Source organism: Peromyscus maniculatus, chromosome 8 (genome assembly GCF_049852395.1).
Source record: "Peromyscus maniculatus bairdii isolate BWxNUB_F1_BW_parent chromosome 8, HU_Pman_BW_mat_3.1, whole genome shotgun sequence".
NCBI classification, from domain to species: domain Eukaryota; kingdom Metazoa; phylum Chordata; class Mammalia; order Rodentia; family Cricetidae; genus Peromyscus; species Peromyscus maniculatus.
Window position 1 is genome coordinate 55,449,487 of NC_134859.1, and position 16,934 is coordinate 55,466,420.

Below are 16,934 nucleotides of genomic sequence, written 5' to 3' on the forward strand. Positions count from 1 at the left end.
CAGAGGTACAGAGCCAGTGCCCTGGAGGCGAAGAAGGCTGGACCTGGGCAGACTCTTCTTGCCTCGGGCGAGATTCGTCAAATTTGGGGACCTAGGTTGACTTTATTGAAACTGGGTCCTCAAGAAAATCAAAGGAGTCTTCCTTTCCATTTCCTGTCCATCACTGTCTCGATCAGAAGCAAGACTACTCCGGGCTCTTTAATAACAACAGAGAGAACACAAGACCAGGGTCTGGTCTGGGGGGAAACCCGGCTGTGAGAGGTTGGGGCCGTTGGATAGGAACTCAAGTGGGCTGTGAACAACAGTTAGGGTTAGGAGAGGGAAACAACCGCCTTGACCCCACCAATGAGGGGAGTCTCGTATTTGCATTTGTCTTGGGTCCCGAAGCTTGGGCATGGATGGTTTCCCACTACTCTTCAGACTCCAACGCCATCCTCTGAGGATTGTAAAAGGGGTTCCTCCAGGCTGTAACAGTGCTGTGGGCCAGAGAGCTTAGCCGCCCAGAGGCATAGGTCCTGTCCTGGCCTAAGGGAGTCCAGGGAGACCAAAGCAGCTGTAGATGAGAAAAAATTGAAGGGGTGGGGTGGGGTGGAAAAACAGGTCTCTCTCCAGATTTCTTAATGGCCAAATCCAGGCGCCTCCTGCCCCAGCCTCCACGCACCTCAAAAGCTCGGGTTCATGACTACTTTATGTTCTTAAATTCAGCTATCCAACTTGGCTCTTGGCTTCTGCTGCCTCCCATTCGAGATTATGAATTGACACCACCTTCCACCCTACCCCTACCAAGTTCATCTCCAGTCATACCTGATCCCTGGGAGCGACAAAAGGATTCTCTTCCTGTGGACAGGTTCCTTTCTCTTCTCCCACGTCAAGGTATTCAGTAGTGCTGAGGAATCCACAGCCCTCTTCAAGTACTGGGAGCTCAGATGTAGCCTCAGAGCTCCCCCACTGGGCCTGCTTCAGTCTGTGGAGACATTAGGTGTACAGGCAAGGTGCCTGGAGGTCAGGCTTCCAGCTTCATTCTTCACCCTTCTCCTGGTCTGAAGTACTTCTCGCTGAGACTCATAGGTGTTACTATTTGATCTTCAACTCACCCCAACTTTTTGCTCTCTACAGACAGAAGAATTCTCAGTTCAGGGACCTACCCCTAATTTCCCTTAGTTCAGTGATGTGCTTTCTTGTCATCTTGGGCCATTTCACTCTTCCAGCTAATGTGACTTACCTTCCATCCCTCAATTGCTTCTTTCCATATTATAGAAATGTTTAAGGGCCGGCAAGACTTAGCAGGTAAAGGTATTTGCCACCAAGCCTGATGATCTAAGCCAGGACCCAGATGATGGAAGACGAAAACCAATTCCCATAAATTGTTCTCTGACTTCCACACACATGCTGTGGAATGCAGTACATATGCACATACATAATTAAATGCAAAAATAAAGAAATCATGTTTGAATCACACCAGGGGCATGGTTCCTTTCCAAGTACCAATGAATTTTCTCAAAGCTCTCAACTTTCTTTAGTTCAAATTACCCTGCCACCAATCCCTGCTTGGCTCCCAGAGGCCAGATGCCATGTCTCCTTACTCATTGATGACTCTCTGTCGCCTCCTCAGGTCCTCCAGATGATAAGTAACAGCTCTGACTCGGGCTGGAATGTTTCCAGGCCCCTTTTGCATTCTTTCCAAATGCAGCTTCCTCCTCTTTTTTCTCCAAAGCTTTTCAGGAGGAGGGAGTCCCTCAAGAGGATGCAGGCCAGGCTGGGAGCAACCAGTGGCCCTCTGTGCCAAGAAGGAAGAACAGTTGCTAAATAGGTAGACAGGTGTTGGTTTCAGGGGATTTGGGGCTGAACTAGAGAGTCAGGGGTCTTTGGAAGTTGGGGTATGATCTGGAAAACAGGATGCTTGGTTTATGGTAAAAACAGGGTCTGGTTAGTATACTGGCTGGGAAATACCAGAGAGAAAGGGTCCTAAGGCTAGGAAGGCAGTGGGCACAATTTAACAGAAGGTTGAGGAGCAGAATTTGTTATACCAGTATTGGTGGAATGTGCTGTTCTTCCATCCAGTTGGAGCTAAGAACAAACAGAGGAGCTGTAGTCAGAAAAGACACCCTAATAAATACCATTTCCCTCATAAACTCTCCTGACTTCCTGTTGGAGCTACAACTTCCATCAAGTAGTGTGAAATGACCTCCACACACATGCTTACTGCTGTAAGGATTTATGATCACTAAAAATAGTATAGCTCACCTTCCCACCTCCAGCTTCTGCTTTCTCCTCTACTCACCTAGATCTTTGGCTAAGATTCTCCCAGAAGGTATCTCCATAAGGCTGAGGCATTGGTCTGCTCCTCTGGGAAGGCAGGCTACAGGGTGAAGGTCGGCTGACCACCCTGGAACACCTGTGATGAGAACAAGGTAGGCTCAGGTCTCAGAGTTGCTCTGAACCTGTGGGTCCTGACCCCCTGGGGGTTTCAAACAGCCCTTTCACAGGGGTCACCTAAGACCACTGGAAAACACAGATATTTACATTATGATTCATAACAATAACGAAAATAATTTTATGGTGGAGGGAGGGGTCACCACAACAAGAGGAACTATATTAAAGGGTCATAGCACTAGGAAGGTTGAGAACCACTGCCTAAGAGCATCTACTCTCCCACTGGATTCAGGAGTGGTTCTTTCCATGGGGGTCCTAGCTGTCCACCTGCTTGCAAGCCATGCCTTTTCCTTCATTCTCTCCTTCTCCCTTCCCTCCCCCTCTCCCTCCCACCTCTGTTTTGAGACAGGGTCTCATTATGTAGCTCTGGCGGTCCTGGAACTTGCCATATAAACTAGGCTGGCCCTAAACTTAGAGAGCTGCCTGTGTCTGCCTAGGCTTAAAAGCATGAGTCATGCAGGATGGTGGCACTTTAATCTCAGCACTTGGGAGGCAGAGGCAGGTGGATCTCTGTAATGAGGCCAGCCTGGTCTACAAAGTGAGTTCCAGGATAGCCAGGGCTGTTACACAGAGAAACCCTGTCTTGGGGTAGTGGGGTGAAGCACGAGTCATAATGTTTTCTCTCTCCTCCTTTTAAAGACAGGGTCTCATATATTCTAGGCTGGCCTCAAACTCAATATATTGCACTTAAGATCCTCCTGTTTCACAGGGGTGGAAAGATGGTTCAGTGGTTAGTTAAGAGCACATGCTGATCTTGCAGAGGACTTGAGTTCAAATCCCAGAACCAAGGCTAGGTAGTTCACAATTGCCTGTAACTCCAGATCTGTGGGGTCCAACCCTCTTCTGGCTTCTGCAGATACACACATAAATTAAAATAATAAAAAAATTAAAGATCTTCTTGCCTTCTCCTCTTGAATGCTGGGATCATAGGCATGTACCACTACACCTAGTTTGTTCTTTTTATTTATTTATTTATTTATTTATTTATTTATTTATTTATTTATTATTAATTTAAATTTATTTATTTATTTATTTATTTATTTATTTATTTATTTATTTATTTGAGACAGGGTTTCTCTGTGTAACCTTGGCTGTCCTGGATCTCGCTCTGTAGACCAGGCTGGCCTCAAATTCACAGAGACCCGCCTGCCTCTGCTGCCTGAGTGACAGAATTAAAGGCGTGCTCCATCACTATCTGGCTTTACACCTAGTTTTTATGCAGTGCTAGGAATCAAACCCAGAGTTCCCTGAATGCTAAGAAAGCATTTGTACCAGCTGGGGCTGTGGTGGTGCACACCTTTAATCCCAGCACTTGGGAGGCAGAGGCAGGCAGATCTCTGAGTTCGAGGCCAGCCTGGTCTACAGAATGAGTTGCAGGACAGCCAGAGCTACATAGAGAAACCCTGTCTTGAAAAACAAAACAAAGAAAAAAGGAAAGAAAGAAAGCACTGTACCACCTACACTATATCTAGTTGAGCTACAGGCACAGCCCTTTGTCCACTTTAGCTAAAGAGGTTAATGACTCTGATTTGACTGGAGACAGGAGCTATGGTGAAGGCTATGGTTGAACCCGCAGGTCTCACTGAACCCCAGCTTCCTCCTCCTCCTCCTCTTCTTCTTTTCCCCCTTTTTGGTTTTTCAAGACAGTGTCTCACTGTGTAGCTCTGACTGTCCTGCAACTCACTATGTAGACCAAGCTGACCTCAAATTCACTGAGATCTGCCTGCCTCTGCCTCCTGAGTGCTGGAATTAAAAGGCATGTGCCACTACACTCAGTTTGAATTTCAGCTTTTATATTGCATAGTCAGAGAACATAATATTTATCAAGCAGAGTTGTTAAAAGGAGGGCTTTGATCAGGTTATGGTGGCAAATGCCTTTAATCCCAGCACTCAGGAGGCAGAGGCAAGTGGATCTCTATGAGTCTTGAGGCCAGCCTGGGCTACAGAGTGAGTTCCAGGACAGCCAAGGGTACACAAAGAAACCCTGTCTCAAAACACCAAAATTAATTGAAAAAAAAAGAAAAGAAAAGAAAAGAAAAGAAAAGAAAAGAAAAGAAAAGAAAGACTTTGGCTACTCAGGTGACTTTGCTAGGCGAGGTTCCTTTAAGTTAGTGAAGATCCAAGAGAGAAGCAGCTTCCCCCTGCTGTGTCTTCTGTGTTGAAGAACCACTGACATCCTTGTATGTAGGAAGGATATACAGAGCTATGTGAGAACAGTGCTCATGACTTCCTTGTCCTCAGATTGAATGATGCCTAATCTTCTGAGTTTTTGTTTGTTTTGAGAGAACAGGGTCTCACTATGTAGTTCTGGCTGTCCTGCAACTTGCTTATATAGTCCAGGCTGGCGCTGAACTCACAGAGATCTGCCTGCCTCTGCCTCCTGATCACTAGGATTAAAGGTGTGAGCCATTATGCCTGACCCAACCTCTTAGTCTTAAACTGAAATATCAGGGAGTCTTTTATATTCTTCTCTTCTATCTGTCTGTAGGTGGTCTCATTCAATATCATGACTTTAAACATCTCCAAGTGTGCTAATACTCCCAAATCTGTTCAAGTCCCGGTTCCTCCTTAGGCTCCACCCAACATCTGCTCAGCCTTTAACCTGATGAAAGATATACTCCATATGCCTAGCTGCTATGGCCAAAAACATGCTATGCTATATTCCCCCCATTTCCTGTATCTAACTGGCCAGTCCAGTGAACTGTATATCTGAACAATACCTAAATCTGACCACGGTTTCCATTTCCATTCTCATCATATTGGAGAGATCCATCATCTTTCTCTTCCTGGACTATGGCAAGGGTCTCTCTATTTTACTCTCCCTATTTCTATTATTATTATTTTTTTAATTTTGAAATTTTAGCTAGGCAGTGGTGGCAAATGCTTTTCATCCCAGCACTCATGAGGCAGAGGCAGGAAGATCTCTGAGTTTGAAGCCAGCCTGGTCTATAGAGCGAGTTCCAGGACAGCCAGGGCTACACAGAGAAACCTTGTCTCTAAAAAACCAAAAAATGAATTTTTTTTTCGAGACAGGGTTTCTCTGTAGTTTTGGTGCCTTTCCTGGAACTCACTCTGTAGCCCAGGCTGGCCTCGAACTCACAGAGATCCGCCTGCCTCTGCCTCCCGAGTGCTGGGATTAAAGGCATACGCCAACACCCCGCGGCCAAAAAATGAACTTTTAATTTATTTTATTTCATACTATAATGTTTTGCCTGTATGTGTGTCTATGTATCATGTGTATGCAGTGCCCACAGAGCCTGGAAGAATGTATCAGATCCTCTGGAACTGAGTTACAGATATTATGTGGGTGTTAGGAACTGAATCTGGGTCCTCTTAATCACTGAGACATCCCACGAGCCCCTGTTCTTTTTATTTTTTAAGGATGTATTTTTTTAATTTTATGTGTATGGATGTTTTGCCTGCATATATATATGTGTGTGTGTGTGTGTGTGTGTGTGTGTGTGTGTGTGTGTGTATCACATTCATGCAGTGGCCACAGAGACTGGAAGAAGTCTGGCATTGGATCCTCTAGACCTGGAGTTATAGATGGTTTTTTAGCTGCCTGTGTACAGGGAATTGAACCCAGATCCAACAAGTGCTTCTATTCTCATTCCCCTCCCCCAGTGCTATTACACAGAGCAGGAGAAAGTAATCTCCCCCCCCATGTTTCTGCCTCCTGAGTCCAGTGAGAATAATCTTTTAAAATGGTATCATGTTGGTTCAGAGGTTAAGAGCATTTCCTGCTCTTTCAGAGAGCTGAGGTTCAGTTCCCAGCACTCACATCAGGCAGCTCACAACTGCCTGTAACTTCCAACCTTTAGGAGATCCAACACCCTCTGGTACATGTGTGTAATCTCAGTGCCTGGGAGATGATGACAGGTGGATCGGGAGTTCAAAGTCATCCTTGTCTACATAGTAACTATAAGGCTAGCCTAAACTGTGTAAGACCCCACTTCAAAAACAAATGAACACAGGGGCTGGAGATATGGCTTAAGGGTTAGTGTTTGCTGTTCAACCATGAGAACTGGAGTTCAGATCCCAGCACCCATGTAATAAGCTGTGTCCCTCACACACCTGTAACCCCACCTCTGAAGGGGCAGGGACAGGACTGCTGGGTTTCGGGCTTCCACTCTGAGAAAATGTGAACTCCAGGTTCAGAGAGAGACCCTGCCTCAAAGGAAGAGATGGTTCTGCTGGAGAGACAGCCCAGCAGTTAACAGCACTTGTTGCTCTTGCAGAGGACCCAGATTAGGCTCCCCAAACCCACACGGTGCACATACATACATGCTGACAAAACACTCATACACATAAAATAAGATAAGTGAAATCTTTAAAAAATTTAGAGAAAAAATTGCGTGGTGGCGGCAGCGGCGGCGGCGGCGGCGGCGGCGGCGGTGGCGCACGCCTTTAATCCCAGCACTCAGGAGGCAGAGCCAGGTGGATCTCTGTGAGTTTGAGGCCAGCCTAGTCTACACAGCAAGATCCAGGACAGGCACCAAAACTATAAGGAGAAACCCTGTCTTGAAACAACAACAACAACAAAAAATTTAGAGAAAAATAGGTAGCGAGTCGTAGAGGATACTCCACACCTTCTGGCACCTATGTATGCAACACGGTGCACACACCTGCACATATATGTGTGCATAAACTCACAGAGACTAAATATAAATAAATAAATCTTTAAAAAGTTGAGGGGGATAGATAGGTAAAAAGAATATCCGTATAATGAAAATTATTGAATTTCACTGGAGTACATCAGTTCATAATATTCTTTCTCTAATATATTTATTTAAAATTTTCCATAATAAAAAAAGGTTGAAGGAAAAAAGTGTGCTTACTTAAAACTTTCTATCTCTCTCATCTTCAGAATAAAAATACAGAATTTTGTCTATGGCCTACAAGGTTTTCTATGATCTGGCTTTTGCCTAACTCTCTTAACCTTATTTTTTCACAATTTCTTCAGTCAACAAGTTTCAATTACATTGGTCTAACCTGTTACTAGAACATTCCAAGTTTATTTCCTTCTTGCCCCCACCATCCCCATTCTGCAGACAAGCTCTATCTCATTTCAAATTAACTTCTACACAACAGTTTTCTACAGTGACCCTAACCTTCTATCTCCTCTATTTTCCATTACTTTATACTGATTTATCTTTTTGTGTAGTTCTCGTGAGAGGAGGACCCCTTTCTCTCTAATTGTTGAATCCCCAATGTCTACTACAGTGCCTAGAACATTACAGGGTTCAAAACCTGCTGGGGCTAGCGTGCCGGCTCAGTGGTTAAGGGCACACACTGCTCTTGCAGAGGACTTGAGTTCATTCTCCAGCACGCATGTCAGTGGGCTTGTAACTCCCTGTAACTCTAGCTCTAGGGTATCCCCAGCCTTCTTCTGGCCTCCATGGACAATTTAAAATAAAACAACAATAGCAAACCATTTATTGAATAAATTAGTGAACCATCAATCCCCTAAACACAGGCACTGAGGTTCCTGTTCTTTCCTACTCCTTTCTGAGAAGAATCCAAGCACACAATCTTCCCTCCATCCCACCCTTGTCCTTCCCACTCAACAAGGAGGACTCACTTGGCAAAAGGGAGGACGCTGTCTCCATCTTCCTGTCCCTGCATGACCGGACTCCGCTGGGTAGCAGGATGGATCTCCTCCTTGGTATTGGGAGGATAATGGATAATGAGTCATTTACTCATGTCATGGCTGTAGGGACTGGAGCATCAGCAAGTGGAGAGATTGGAAAGGGACTGAACATCCCGAAAAAAGAGAGCTTAGTGACTCTGAGAGAGACGACAGTGCTGTACTATTAACTGAACATGTGAAGCTGGAGATAAAAACAACAGGCAAGGTGGACAATGTGAAGGAGAAAATTTTCTGGAGCTAAAAGTATAGAGTAAAGGAAAATTACAGAGGCAAGTTAAGTTAATTGCAGTACAAGATGACGAAGCAGGAGGCCTGACAGGTGGAACCTGGATGGGGCAGAGGCCTTCGACAACAGAACTGGTGACTGTGGACAGAGAGGTGGAGGAATTGAGGGTTGGTAAGGAACTGGATACAAAAGGTTAGTGAAACTGTGCAGAAAGTAATGACAAAAGAGGGAGCAGCAACCGAGAGCGTCTACATTAGTGGTTCTCAATCTGTGGGTCATGACCCCCCTGGCGTCCAACGCCCTTTTTCACAGTCGCAAAATTACAGTTATGAAGTAGCAACAAAATAATTTTATGGTGTGGGGGGGTCACCACAACGTGAATGGTGTTAAAGGGTCGCAGTGTTAGGAAGGTTGAGGACTGCTGGTCGACAGTAAAGTGAACAGGGAAGTCAGTTGCACAGAAACTTTCTCGAGAAATCTGTACCCATACTTGGGTGCATACGGTCCTTTTCCTGGGCTCTTCTTTTCTTCCTTCCAAGATTTTTTATTTATGTGTATGTGTGTGAGCCTGCATGGGTTTATGTGTACTATGTGCATGCAGGAGCTGCAGGAGGGCAGAAGCCTGCATGGGCTTATGTGTACTTTGTGCATGCAGGAGCTGCAGGAGGGCAGAAGCCTGCATGGGTTTATGTGTACTATGTGCATGCAGGAGCTGCAGGAGGGCAGAAGAGGTCCTCCGCAAAAGCAACAAGGGCTCTTAATCACCGAGCCGCCCCCTCAGCCTCTTCCCTTTTTCCTTCAACGCCTATGGTTAAATCTATGTTAGAACCTTTTTAAAATAAACTCTACTTGTGGGACCGGAGAGACGGCTCAGCTCCTAAGAGCACTGGCTGCTCTTGCAGAGGGCCTGCGTTTGGTTCTCAGCACCCACAAGGTGCCTCACAACCACCTGTAACTTCATCTGACACTCTCTTCTGACCTCGGTGGGCACCAGGCACACACGTGGTGCACATATGTACATGCAAGCAAAACGCACATCAAGATGAAATAAATAAAACCTCAGCTGCACAGAGACAGCATTTGGGACAAAGATGACCTAGATATGGTGAGAGGTATTTGGGGGTGCAATTATAAAGAAAAAAAATAGAAAAATGCTAGCTCTACGGACTGGGGAGACGGCTCAGTGGTTAAGAGTGCTTGCTGCTCTTGCAGAGGACCTGAGTTTGGTGCCCAGCACCCAAGTCAGACAGCTCACCACCACCTGTGGCTCTGGCTCTAGACGATCTGATGTCCTCTCCTGACCTCCACAAGCACCCCCAGCCTCACTAGATCCTCATGCACAGACTCACATAAGTAATCTAAACGAATTTGTTGTCTTTTTCAAGACAGGGTTTCTCTGTGCAGCCCTGGTTGTCCTCTGCTGGGATTGAAAGTATGTGCCAACACTGCCCAGCTTAAAAATAAAGTCTTAAAAAAAAATATACTAGATATGGACCAAGGAGATGGTTCAATGGATAAAAGAGCTTACTGCCCCAGGCTGATGACCTGAGTTCGATCCCTGCATCTGACTTCTACACACACACACACACACACACACACACACACACACACACAGAGACACTTACACACACACACAATTAATACTTAATTTTTAAAAAGAATACTACAAAAACCCCCAGAAAAATAAAATAAAATACATGAACAAATATTAGATAAAAGCCAGAGGTGACGGCACAGATTGTAATCCTAAGCACTCAGGAGGCTCGCGAAGGAGCATCATGAGTTTGAGTCTAGACTGGTTTATAACAGCAAGACTTTGTACAAAACAAAACAAAAAAAAGCTAGGGAAGTGGTAGAGATGCGGTTCAGTGGTAGAGCCGCTTGCCTGCATGCCCGGCTCTGGGAACCCTAGCCAATAAACCACCAGGTAAGTGAGGCGCGCATGTAGATCCGCACCAAACAGAAAAAGCCAATCAGAATGTGTCGGAAGCAACAGGTGCGCGAGACCTAGTTTTGCAGTCCTGGGATTCCACCATTCAGGAAGTTAACTCAGGATTGAGAATTGAAATCCGGACTGCGGTATGGATTACCAAGAGAGACCCTGCCAGTCACAGACCCCACAAAACCAACAAGGGCAGCTAAACTGAGCTGAGAAAGGTCGAGGAACGTAAAAAAAAAAAACAAAAAAACAAAAGGAGTTTCTTGAAGCAGAAGATGGGGTCGAGTTGGGCTGAACGGGCATGTGCGCTCTAAACCGGATGTCCTGAGCTAGAAAGGGGTCGAGAACTAAGGGAGCCATTGGTAATTGCTGAGGGGCATGCGGCCTTCGGATGGCTGGGCCCGAGGGGCTGACCGGGGGGTCTAAGGGGCTGGACAGATTTAAGGCGGCCGGATAGAATCAATAGTTGACCAAGGGACACTGGAGACCTCGGCTGCCAGACACGGCCAAGAGGGTAGATGGGCATCTGAAGGGTGGTGCCCTGGCCGAGGAGCCTGGTGGTGGGGTGGTCTTGCCAGGAGGGAAGGACCAGGCCTGAGGGTGCGGCTCGGGCCTGAAGGGGCTGAGGCGACCTTTGGCAGGCAGAGGGGGGCCCACGGCCAAGCCTCTGGCAATGAGCAGGAGGGCCGAGAGGTCGGGAGCCCATGCTGAGGGCCGTGGGCAGACCCCCAGGTGGGCCGGGGTCTCCAGCCCCGAGGAGGCAGCCGCGGCCTAAGAAGACCCCTGAGCCTCCCGGGGGCTGACGGGGGCCGAGGCTGCGGTCGGGGCGGGGAGTCAAAACTTGAAGGCTGTCTGGGAAGACAGCAACCGAGCGGCCGCGCCGGCGACGCCTGCCTCTGGCCCCATCACCTGAGGTCACTGCGAAGCGAATTCTGGAACCTCAGGTCGGGCAGGAAGGGGCAGCTCCGCAGTGACCGTGGTCGCCCCACTTGCCCGGCTCGCCTGGCTCGCCCGAAGGCCGGGCAGCGAGCACCGCCCCCGGGGGCGTGGTCTGCCAACAAGCCCCGCCTCCTAGGGGGGCGCCTCTGACGGCGGCGACGTGCGCGGCCCCGACCGGAGTGCCCTCCGGGGTCCGCCCCCACCTTCCCGGCTCCTGGGGTGCGCTGGTGTTTCCCACGTTCGGGCGTCCTGCGTTCCCCTGTGAGTCCCCGGCTCAGTGTCCTGGCCCCTGCCCGGTGGGCCGTACTGTCAAGAGTGCACTGCCCCTTTAAGTAGAGTCGGCCCTGCGGGCTCCTTCCCGGGGCAGCGCGTGCCCGCCTGCCCCGTCCGCGCGCGCGCGCTCCCGCCCGCCCGTCCGCTCGCCCGCCCGCCCGTCCGTCCCCCGCCCCTCGCTCCCGCCCCAGCTCGCGCTGCCCGGGCGGGCGCCGGCCGCTGGCGCCGCTACTGCTGCCGCCCCCGGGGCGCGATCCGCCGCCCGCCGCCCGGGGACCCGGCGAGGGGCGGGGGCAGCCCCCCGAACTGGCCCCGGGTGTCCCCCCCTTCTCCAGTCTCAGGCTTCCAGGAAAGTTTGTCCCTTTGCTCTCCGCCGCCGGGAGTCCTGCCGCGCGACGAGGTGAGAGCCGGTGGGGGGCAGGGAGGGGACGCCCGCGGAGGAATGCGCTGGGGGTGGGGGCGGGAGGGGGGAGCCCGGGGAGCCGGGGTTCGGAGGTCCCGATTGCACGACCCGGTCGGTCGGTCGGTCGGTCGGGCTAGGCGCGAGAGCTCGGATCATGTGCTATTTATCCCGCGGAGGCGCAGAGAGGTGCCAGGCCCCGGACAGCCGTCGGTCGGCTGGGCTGGAGGACCGGGAACTCATGGCCGCCCCGAGCGGACAGGCGGGGGGCCTGTTGGAGAACTGCCGGTGGGCAAGGTGCAGGTGACCCGAGACCCCCTTTCGGGTCGGTCGGCCCCACCCCAGCCGCGGCCTCCTCCCCAGTGAGCCCTTAAAGCTGTACCCGCAGACTCTGCACCTACTCCCTTATTCCTTTACCCCACTGTGTCCTAGCCTGGCCACCCAATTCCCTGTTTTCTTAGTGTCGGAGGTGTCACATTGCGTGTCCGCCCTGGTGTCCTTCCCTCCCCTAGACAGGGTTTTGGGGGTCAGGGCTATTCTTCCTGAGCTAGCCTCTGATTTCGGCTACTCCCTTCCTGTGGTGGGATAGATCAGCCCCTTTACCCCTCCCCTGCTCTGCCTAGGAAGGCTGGTGAGGTGAGGCCCAACCCAGCATGACAGAAGCTGGAGGTCTTTGGGGACTCCAGGTGGGGATGCGATGCGGCATCCTTGAACCCTTTTCCTAAGTCTTCACCCGGCTATCCGTAGGCGTGGGCTCCTTAGACTCTCCTCCCAGGGTGTGGGCACCCGGATCACCCACATTCCTAGGCTGCAGCCTGGCACCTTCCCCAGGCTAGTGGACGCCATAGCACTAGTCCCAGGTTGGGTTTGGGACCTTTTCCCTTTGCTCTTCTTTGAGGAAGCCCCCCTCCCCAACGCTTGCCTGCAGATCCCCTCTCAAGATACAGGTATTCCGGGTCTCCCTGCCTGGAGTCCTGGGGGTTGATACTATGCATACAGGATGACCCCACCCTCCCCTGCCCATTGTCCTGGATCCTGAAGAGGAAGTACTGGGGGCTGGGCAAGGGGTTTGGGGACCACAAGGCAGGCCCTGTGGATCCTTGTTCCAGGCTATACTGCTAGCCCTTGGACCCTGCCTCATGGATGAGGGTGGTCAGCTCTATGTGGGAACTGGCTGACCCCGGAGAAGAATTATAGATCAGGGTTCTGTGATTGGAGTGCTGGTCCCCTCTTACACCTCTTCCCCGCTTCCAGTTTGTGCTTCCAGAGCCCGCTCCCCGTCTTGTCAACATCTCTGTCGCCCCTTCCTTCTGCTGTTCTCTCTTGTAGAGCCTGACCTCAATCTTGTCTTTTGTCTGATGCCTCTCATTTTCTCGGTGTCTAACTTTCTCTCCCTCCTCTTCCCTGCCGGCCCCCCTCAGTGTCGCTGCCCATGTGTTCTTCCCCGTGAATCACCCTCTGTCCAGTCTGTGTTTCATTCTCTCGCTCCCTCTCCTCCAACTGAACGCTCAGTACGCTGGTGAGTGACTGGGAATAAAAATACCGCTGCCTCTGCCCTTGGATTCACATTGCATTGAGCCACTCCAGAAGGGCGGCTATCCTGACTTCCCTAGCATCTCCCTATCCCTTGCTCTCTAAACACAGAACCCCAGACAGACCTTTGGAGCTTCAGGCGCCTCCTGACTTCTCTTCCCCCACAATCCTGGTTTCCCTTACAGCCCTGCTGGTGTGGCCAGGCCCCAAGTGTAGGATGGGGCTTCCCATACGAGGGCCGGTGGCAGCCAGAACTGATCCAGCCCCCCTGATCTGGGGCCGGGACACCAGGTAACTCCGGGGTGATGGCCCAAGCCCCTGCAAACTGGGATCTGGTTGGGGAGAGAAGCAGGAATATTTTCGGGAGTGACATTTAGGAGGAAGTCCAGAAGAGCAGGAAACTGAGTCCTTGAGGGGATGGGTAGCTAGCTAGCTGGGATAGAGTGTGTAGAGATGGACTCAAGAAGCAGGCAGGCGATGTCTTGAGTGCTCCCCATGGCTCTGACCACCCCTTTTTTTTCTGTCCAGCTGAGGAAGACAGGAGTTTCAGAAACTATGGCTGGTGCCTCAGTGAAAGTGGCCGTAAGGGTTCGGCCCTTCAATGCCCGTGAGACCAGCCAGGATGCCAAGTGTGTGGTCAGCATGCAGGGCAACACCACCTGTGAGTGACTCCAGAGGCCTGCTGGGCTGTCCCGGGAGGAAGGCCATGCTGGGCATAGAGCATGTGCTAGCTGCAGGGGGGGGGGCAGACTGGCCTTTCCATGTTCCCGTCCCTGGGAGGGGGAATGCTGGCCAGCAGCCCTCCATTGCCCAATCCAGGGAGGCAGCTCCAGTGGGGGCGGGTCCTGTGAAGCCAAAATTAGCTTTGGTGGCTGGAGGGGGTGGGGATCATTAAAGGGGAGAGATGAGTTAAGATAGAGATGGGGAGTGGGATCCTGGATCCTTGGGGCTTATGGGAAAGTGGGCAGAGGTTGAGCGTACCTGACCTTGGCTTTCCTCTCTTTGTTTTCTCAGCCATCATCAATCCCAAACAGAGCAAGGATGCCCCCAAAAGCTTCACCTTCGACTATTCTTATTGGTCACATACTTCGGTGAGGCTGTTGGGGCTAGAGGAAGAACCTAGCCGTAGGAGACGAGGGGCGGGGGTTGGGGGTGGGATTTGGGTCCTGAGAAGAGGGCCTATTGCTGGGAAATAAGGGTATCCAGGGGACTGAATTGGGAGGACAAGTACCTCTGGGTGGAATGAAACTCTTGGGCTGTGTTTAGAACCTAGAGGTGGGAAGTAGACTCTGTCCAGATAGTTAGGACCAGCAGGGGGCTGGATAAGAACCTCAGGGATGATAAGCATGATGTAGTGGAGGTGAGGGGCCCCCAGGACCTTTGGGGCGGTCACTGAGAGGTCAGGATGCTTAGGCCGTAGACCCAAAGAACAACCTCATCCAGGGCTCCTGTCTCCTCCCGCTGCCTCCATTTCACCTAGGTGGAGGACCCGCAGTTTGCGTCTCAGCAGCAGGTGTATCGAGACATTGGGGAAGAGATGTTGCTGCACGCCTTCGAAGGCTACAACGTGTGCATCTTTGCCTATGGGCAGACGGGGGCTGGGAAGTCTTACACCATGATGGGGCGGCAGGAGCCGGGACAGCAGGGCATTGTGCCTCAGGTACGTGCTGGGACCTGACTGGGCAGCCAGGGGAGGAACATCTTCAGTTGCCACAGGGGAAGGAGGACAGGGTTAAAAGGGTTATTAGCCAAGACCTGTCTCTCTGGAGCTGTTCTGTGATTGGAGATGTGATGGAGTATAAGGCTTGGCTGTGTCCGAACACCCAGGGCTCTTTTGAGAGAGAGGCTTTGCACCCAGCAGGACAACAAGGCTCCGTGAGGAGAGCCCAGGCATTAATGTTAGAGGAGCCATGGTTTTACAGCGCACTATTCTTTTATTTTTGTCTTGTAACTGGTTTTTTAGTGCATTTCCCACGTGGATTTCAGCACTAGACGGTGTTAGCCGTAGTTGTGAATAACTGAGAGTTGTCCTTGGTTCTCTGTGGCTGTGGTCTACAGTGGCCTTGTCCATAGACTAGAGTGCAGGATACCTGGGTTTGCATCCTAGCCTGATGGGATACTAGCTTGTGACTCTAGACAAATGTGAACCTTTGAGAGATTCTCTTCCTGTCTGTAAAATGGGACTGACCCCTCCCTCGCAGCTGTGGAAAGGGTCACTTGGGGCAAGGTCTGGCCTGGGGCTGGAGCTGCAGGTATGCCCTGAACAGCAACTTCTCTGTGTCGCCCTCCAGCTCTGCGAGGACCTCTTCTCTCGTGTTCACGTGAACCAGAACGCTCAGCTTTCCTATTCTGTGGAGGTGAGCCCCAGTCTTGGTGCAGGGAGGCAGGAGGCCTGGTACCCCTGGACAAGAATGTAGGAAAACAGTGATTAAGACTGAGGTCTGTCTCTGGCGTCAGCTTGGGACCTAATTCTGGCTGTGCTGGTGACTAACGTGACCTTGGGCAGTGATTTCAGCTTGTAGCTGCTGAGGATGTTCTTCTACGGGATGCTGAGGCTTAGACTCACCTCCTTGGGTTGGTGAGAGGACCAGTGAGCTAGTGTATCCGGCCTAGCACCATGTTTGCTATGCCCGGGCTGCAGTTCACTTTGTCCTGTTCGGTGGAGGTTAGTTTCCCCAACAGCATCCCTGTCGGCTTCCTCACTTCCTATCTGCTCCTCCCGCTCAGGTGAGCTATATGGAGATCTATTGCGAGCGAGTACGAGACCTCTTGAACCCCAAGAGTCGGGGCTCTCTGCGTGTCCGGGAGCACCCCATCCTGGGCCCCTATGTGCAAGACCTGTCTAAACTGGCTGTGACTTCCTATGCAGACATTGCCGACCTCATGGACTGTGGAAATAAGGCGCGGTGAGGCAGGCCTCCCTGGGAATGGGAAGGAGGGGAGCGGGAGAGGGTGAGGGTGAGGGACGGGAACCTATGACTTTTCCTTTCCACTCCAGAACGGTGGCTGCCACCAACATGAACGAGACCAGCAGCCGCTCCCACGCTGTCTTCACTATTGTGTTTACGCAGCGCTCCCACGACCAGCTTACTGGCCTGGATTCAGAAAAGGTAGGGACCGCCCTCGGATGATGTGATGGAAGGGGCTTGCACATTCCCTGCCCGCCTGTGTTCGGTGGTGGGTGGTGCCTCCTCCGGGCACCCACAGCCCCCTCTGCTCTCCTGCTAGATAGTGTGTTATAACCTGCTTGCTGGCTGGTCCTTAAAGGTTCTCAGGGCAGGGCTCAAGTCCCACTGTGTCCCTTGTCCTGGAACAAAGTGAACCTATAAACATCTGTAAGCGAATGAATGAACAAATGAATGAGTAGCCAGGTGTGGTGGTCACTATTGTCTCATTTGTTTTCCTTTGTCACCCCCACCCCCACCCCACTCCCTGGGTTTCTCTAGCCTTTGCGAAACACCCAGATTTCTGCTGGCTCTTCCCCTAATTCCCTTCCCACCCCTACCCACCCCAGCCACAGCCTGCTTCTTTCCTCCAACCC

At 51.0% G+C, this 16,934-nt stretch overlaps 2 protein-coding genes across 3 annotated transcripts in view; one reads left to right on the plus strand and one right to left on the minus strand.

Moving 5' to 3' along the window:
- Nucleotides 1-178: 178 nt before the first annotated feature.
- Nucleotides 179-11,294, minus strand: Inca1 (inhibitor of CDK, cyclin A1 interacting protein 1). 2 transcript variants are annotated; one of them, XM_042282316.2, is made up of 7 exons: nucleotides 11,158-11,294; nucleotides 8,015-8,094; nucleotides 2,282-2,395; nucleotides 2,028-2,067; nucleotides 1,584-1,777; nucleotides 805-964; nucleotides 179-553 (listed from the first exon to the last, which is right to left on the minus strand). In XM_042282316.2, exons 2-7 carry the CDS (start codon nucleotides 8,056-8,058, stop codon nucleotides 410-412), a joined length of 696 nt encoding a protein of 231 aa, XP_042138250.1. In that variant the 5' UTR covers nucleotides 8,059-8,094; nucleotides 11,158-11,294; the 3' UTR covers nucleotides 179-409. The 2 variants fall into 2 exon arrangements, with proteins under 2 accessions (XP_042138250.1, XP_076398889.1); XM_076542774.1 differs by lacking the exon at nucleotides 11,158-11,294 and adding an exon at nucleotides 8,562-8,703.
- A 426-nt stretch (nucleotides 11,295-11,720) lies between these two features.
- The window catches only part of Kif1c (kinesin family member 1C), a 29,712-nt gene continuing 24,498 nt past the window's right edge, over nucleotides 11,721-16,934 (plus strand). The window contains exons 1-8 of the mRNA XM_006994109.4: nucleotides 11,721-11,860; nucleotides 13,579-13,684; nucleotides 13,922-14,054; nucleotides 14,408-14,484; nucleotides 14,874-15,053; nucleotides 15,685-15,750; nucleotides 16,121-16,299; nucleotides 16,392-16,503. Of these exons, the coding sequence (XP_006994171.1) occupies nucleotides 13,949-14,054; nucleotides 14,408-14,484; nucleotides 14,874-15,053; nucleotides 15,685-15,750; nucleotides 16,121-16,299; nucleotides 16,392-16,503 (720 nt within the window). The 5' untranslated portion in view covers nucleotides 11,721-11,860; nucleotides 13,579-13,684; nucleotides 13,922-13,948. The remainder of the gene's footprint in view (nucleotides 11,861-13,578; nucleotides 13,685-13,921; nucleotides 14,055-14,407; nucleotides 14,485-14,873; nucleotides 15,054-15,684; nucleotides 15,751-16,120; nucleotides 16,300-16,391; nucleotides 16,504-16,934) is intronic.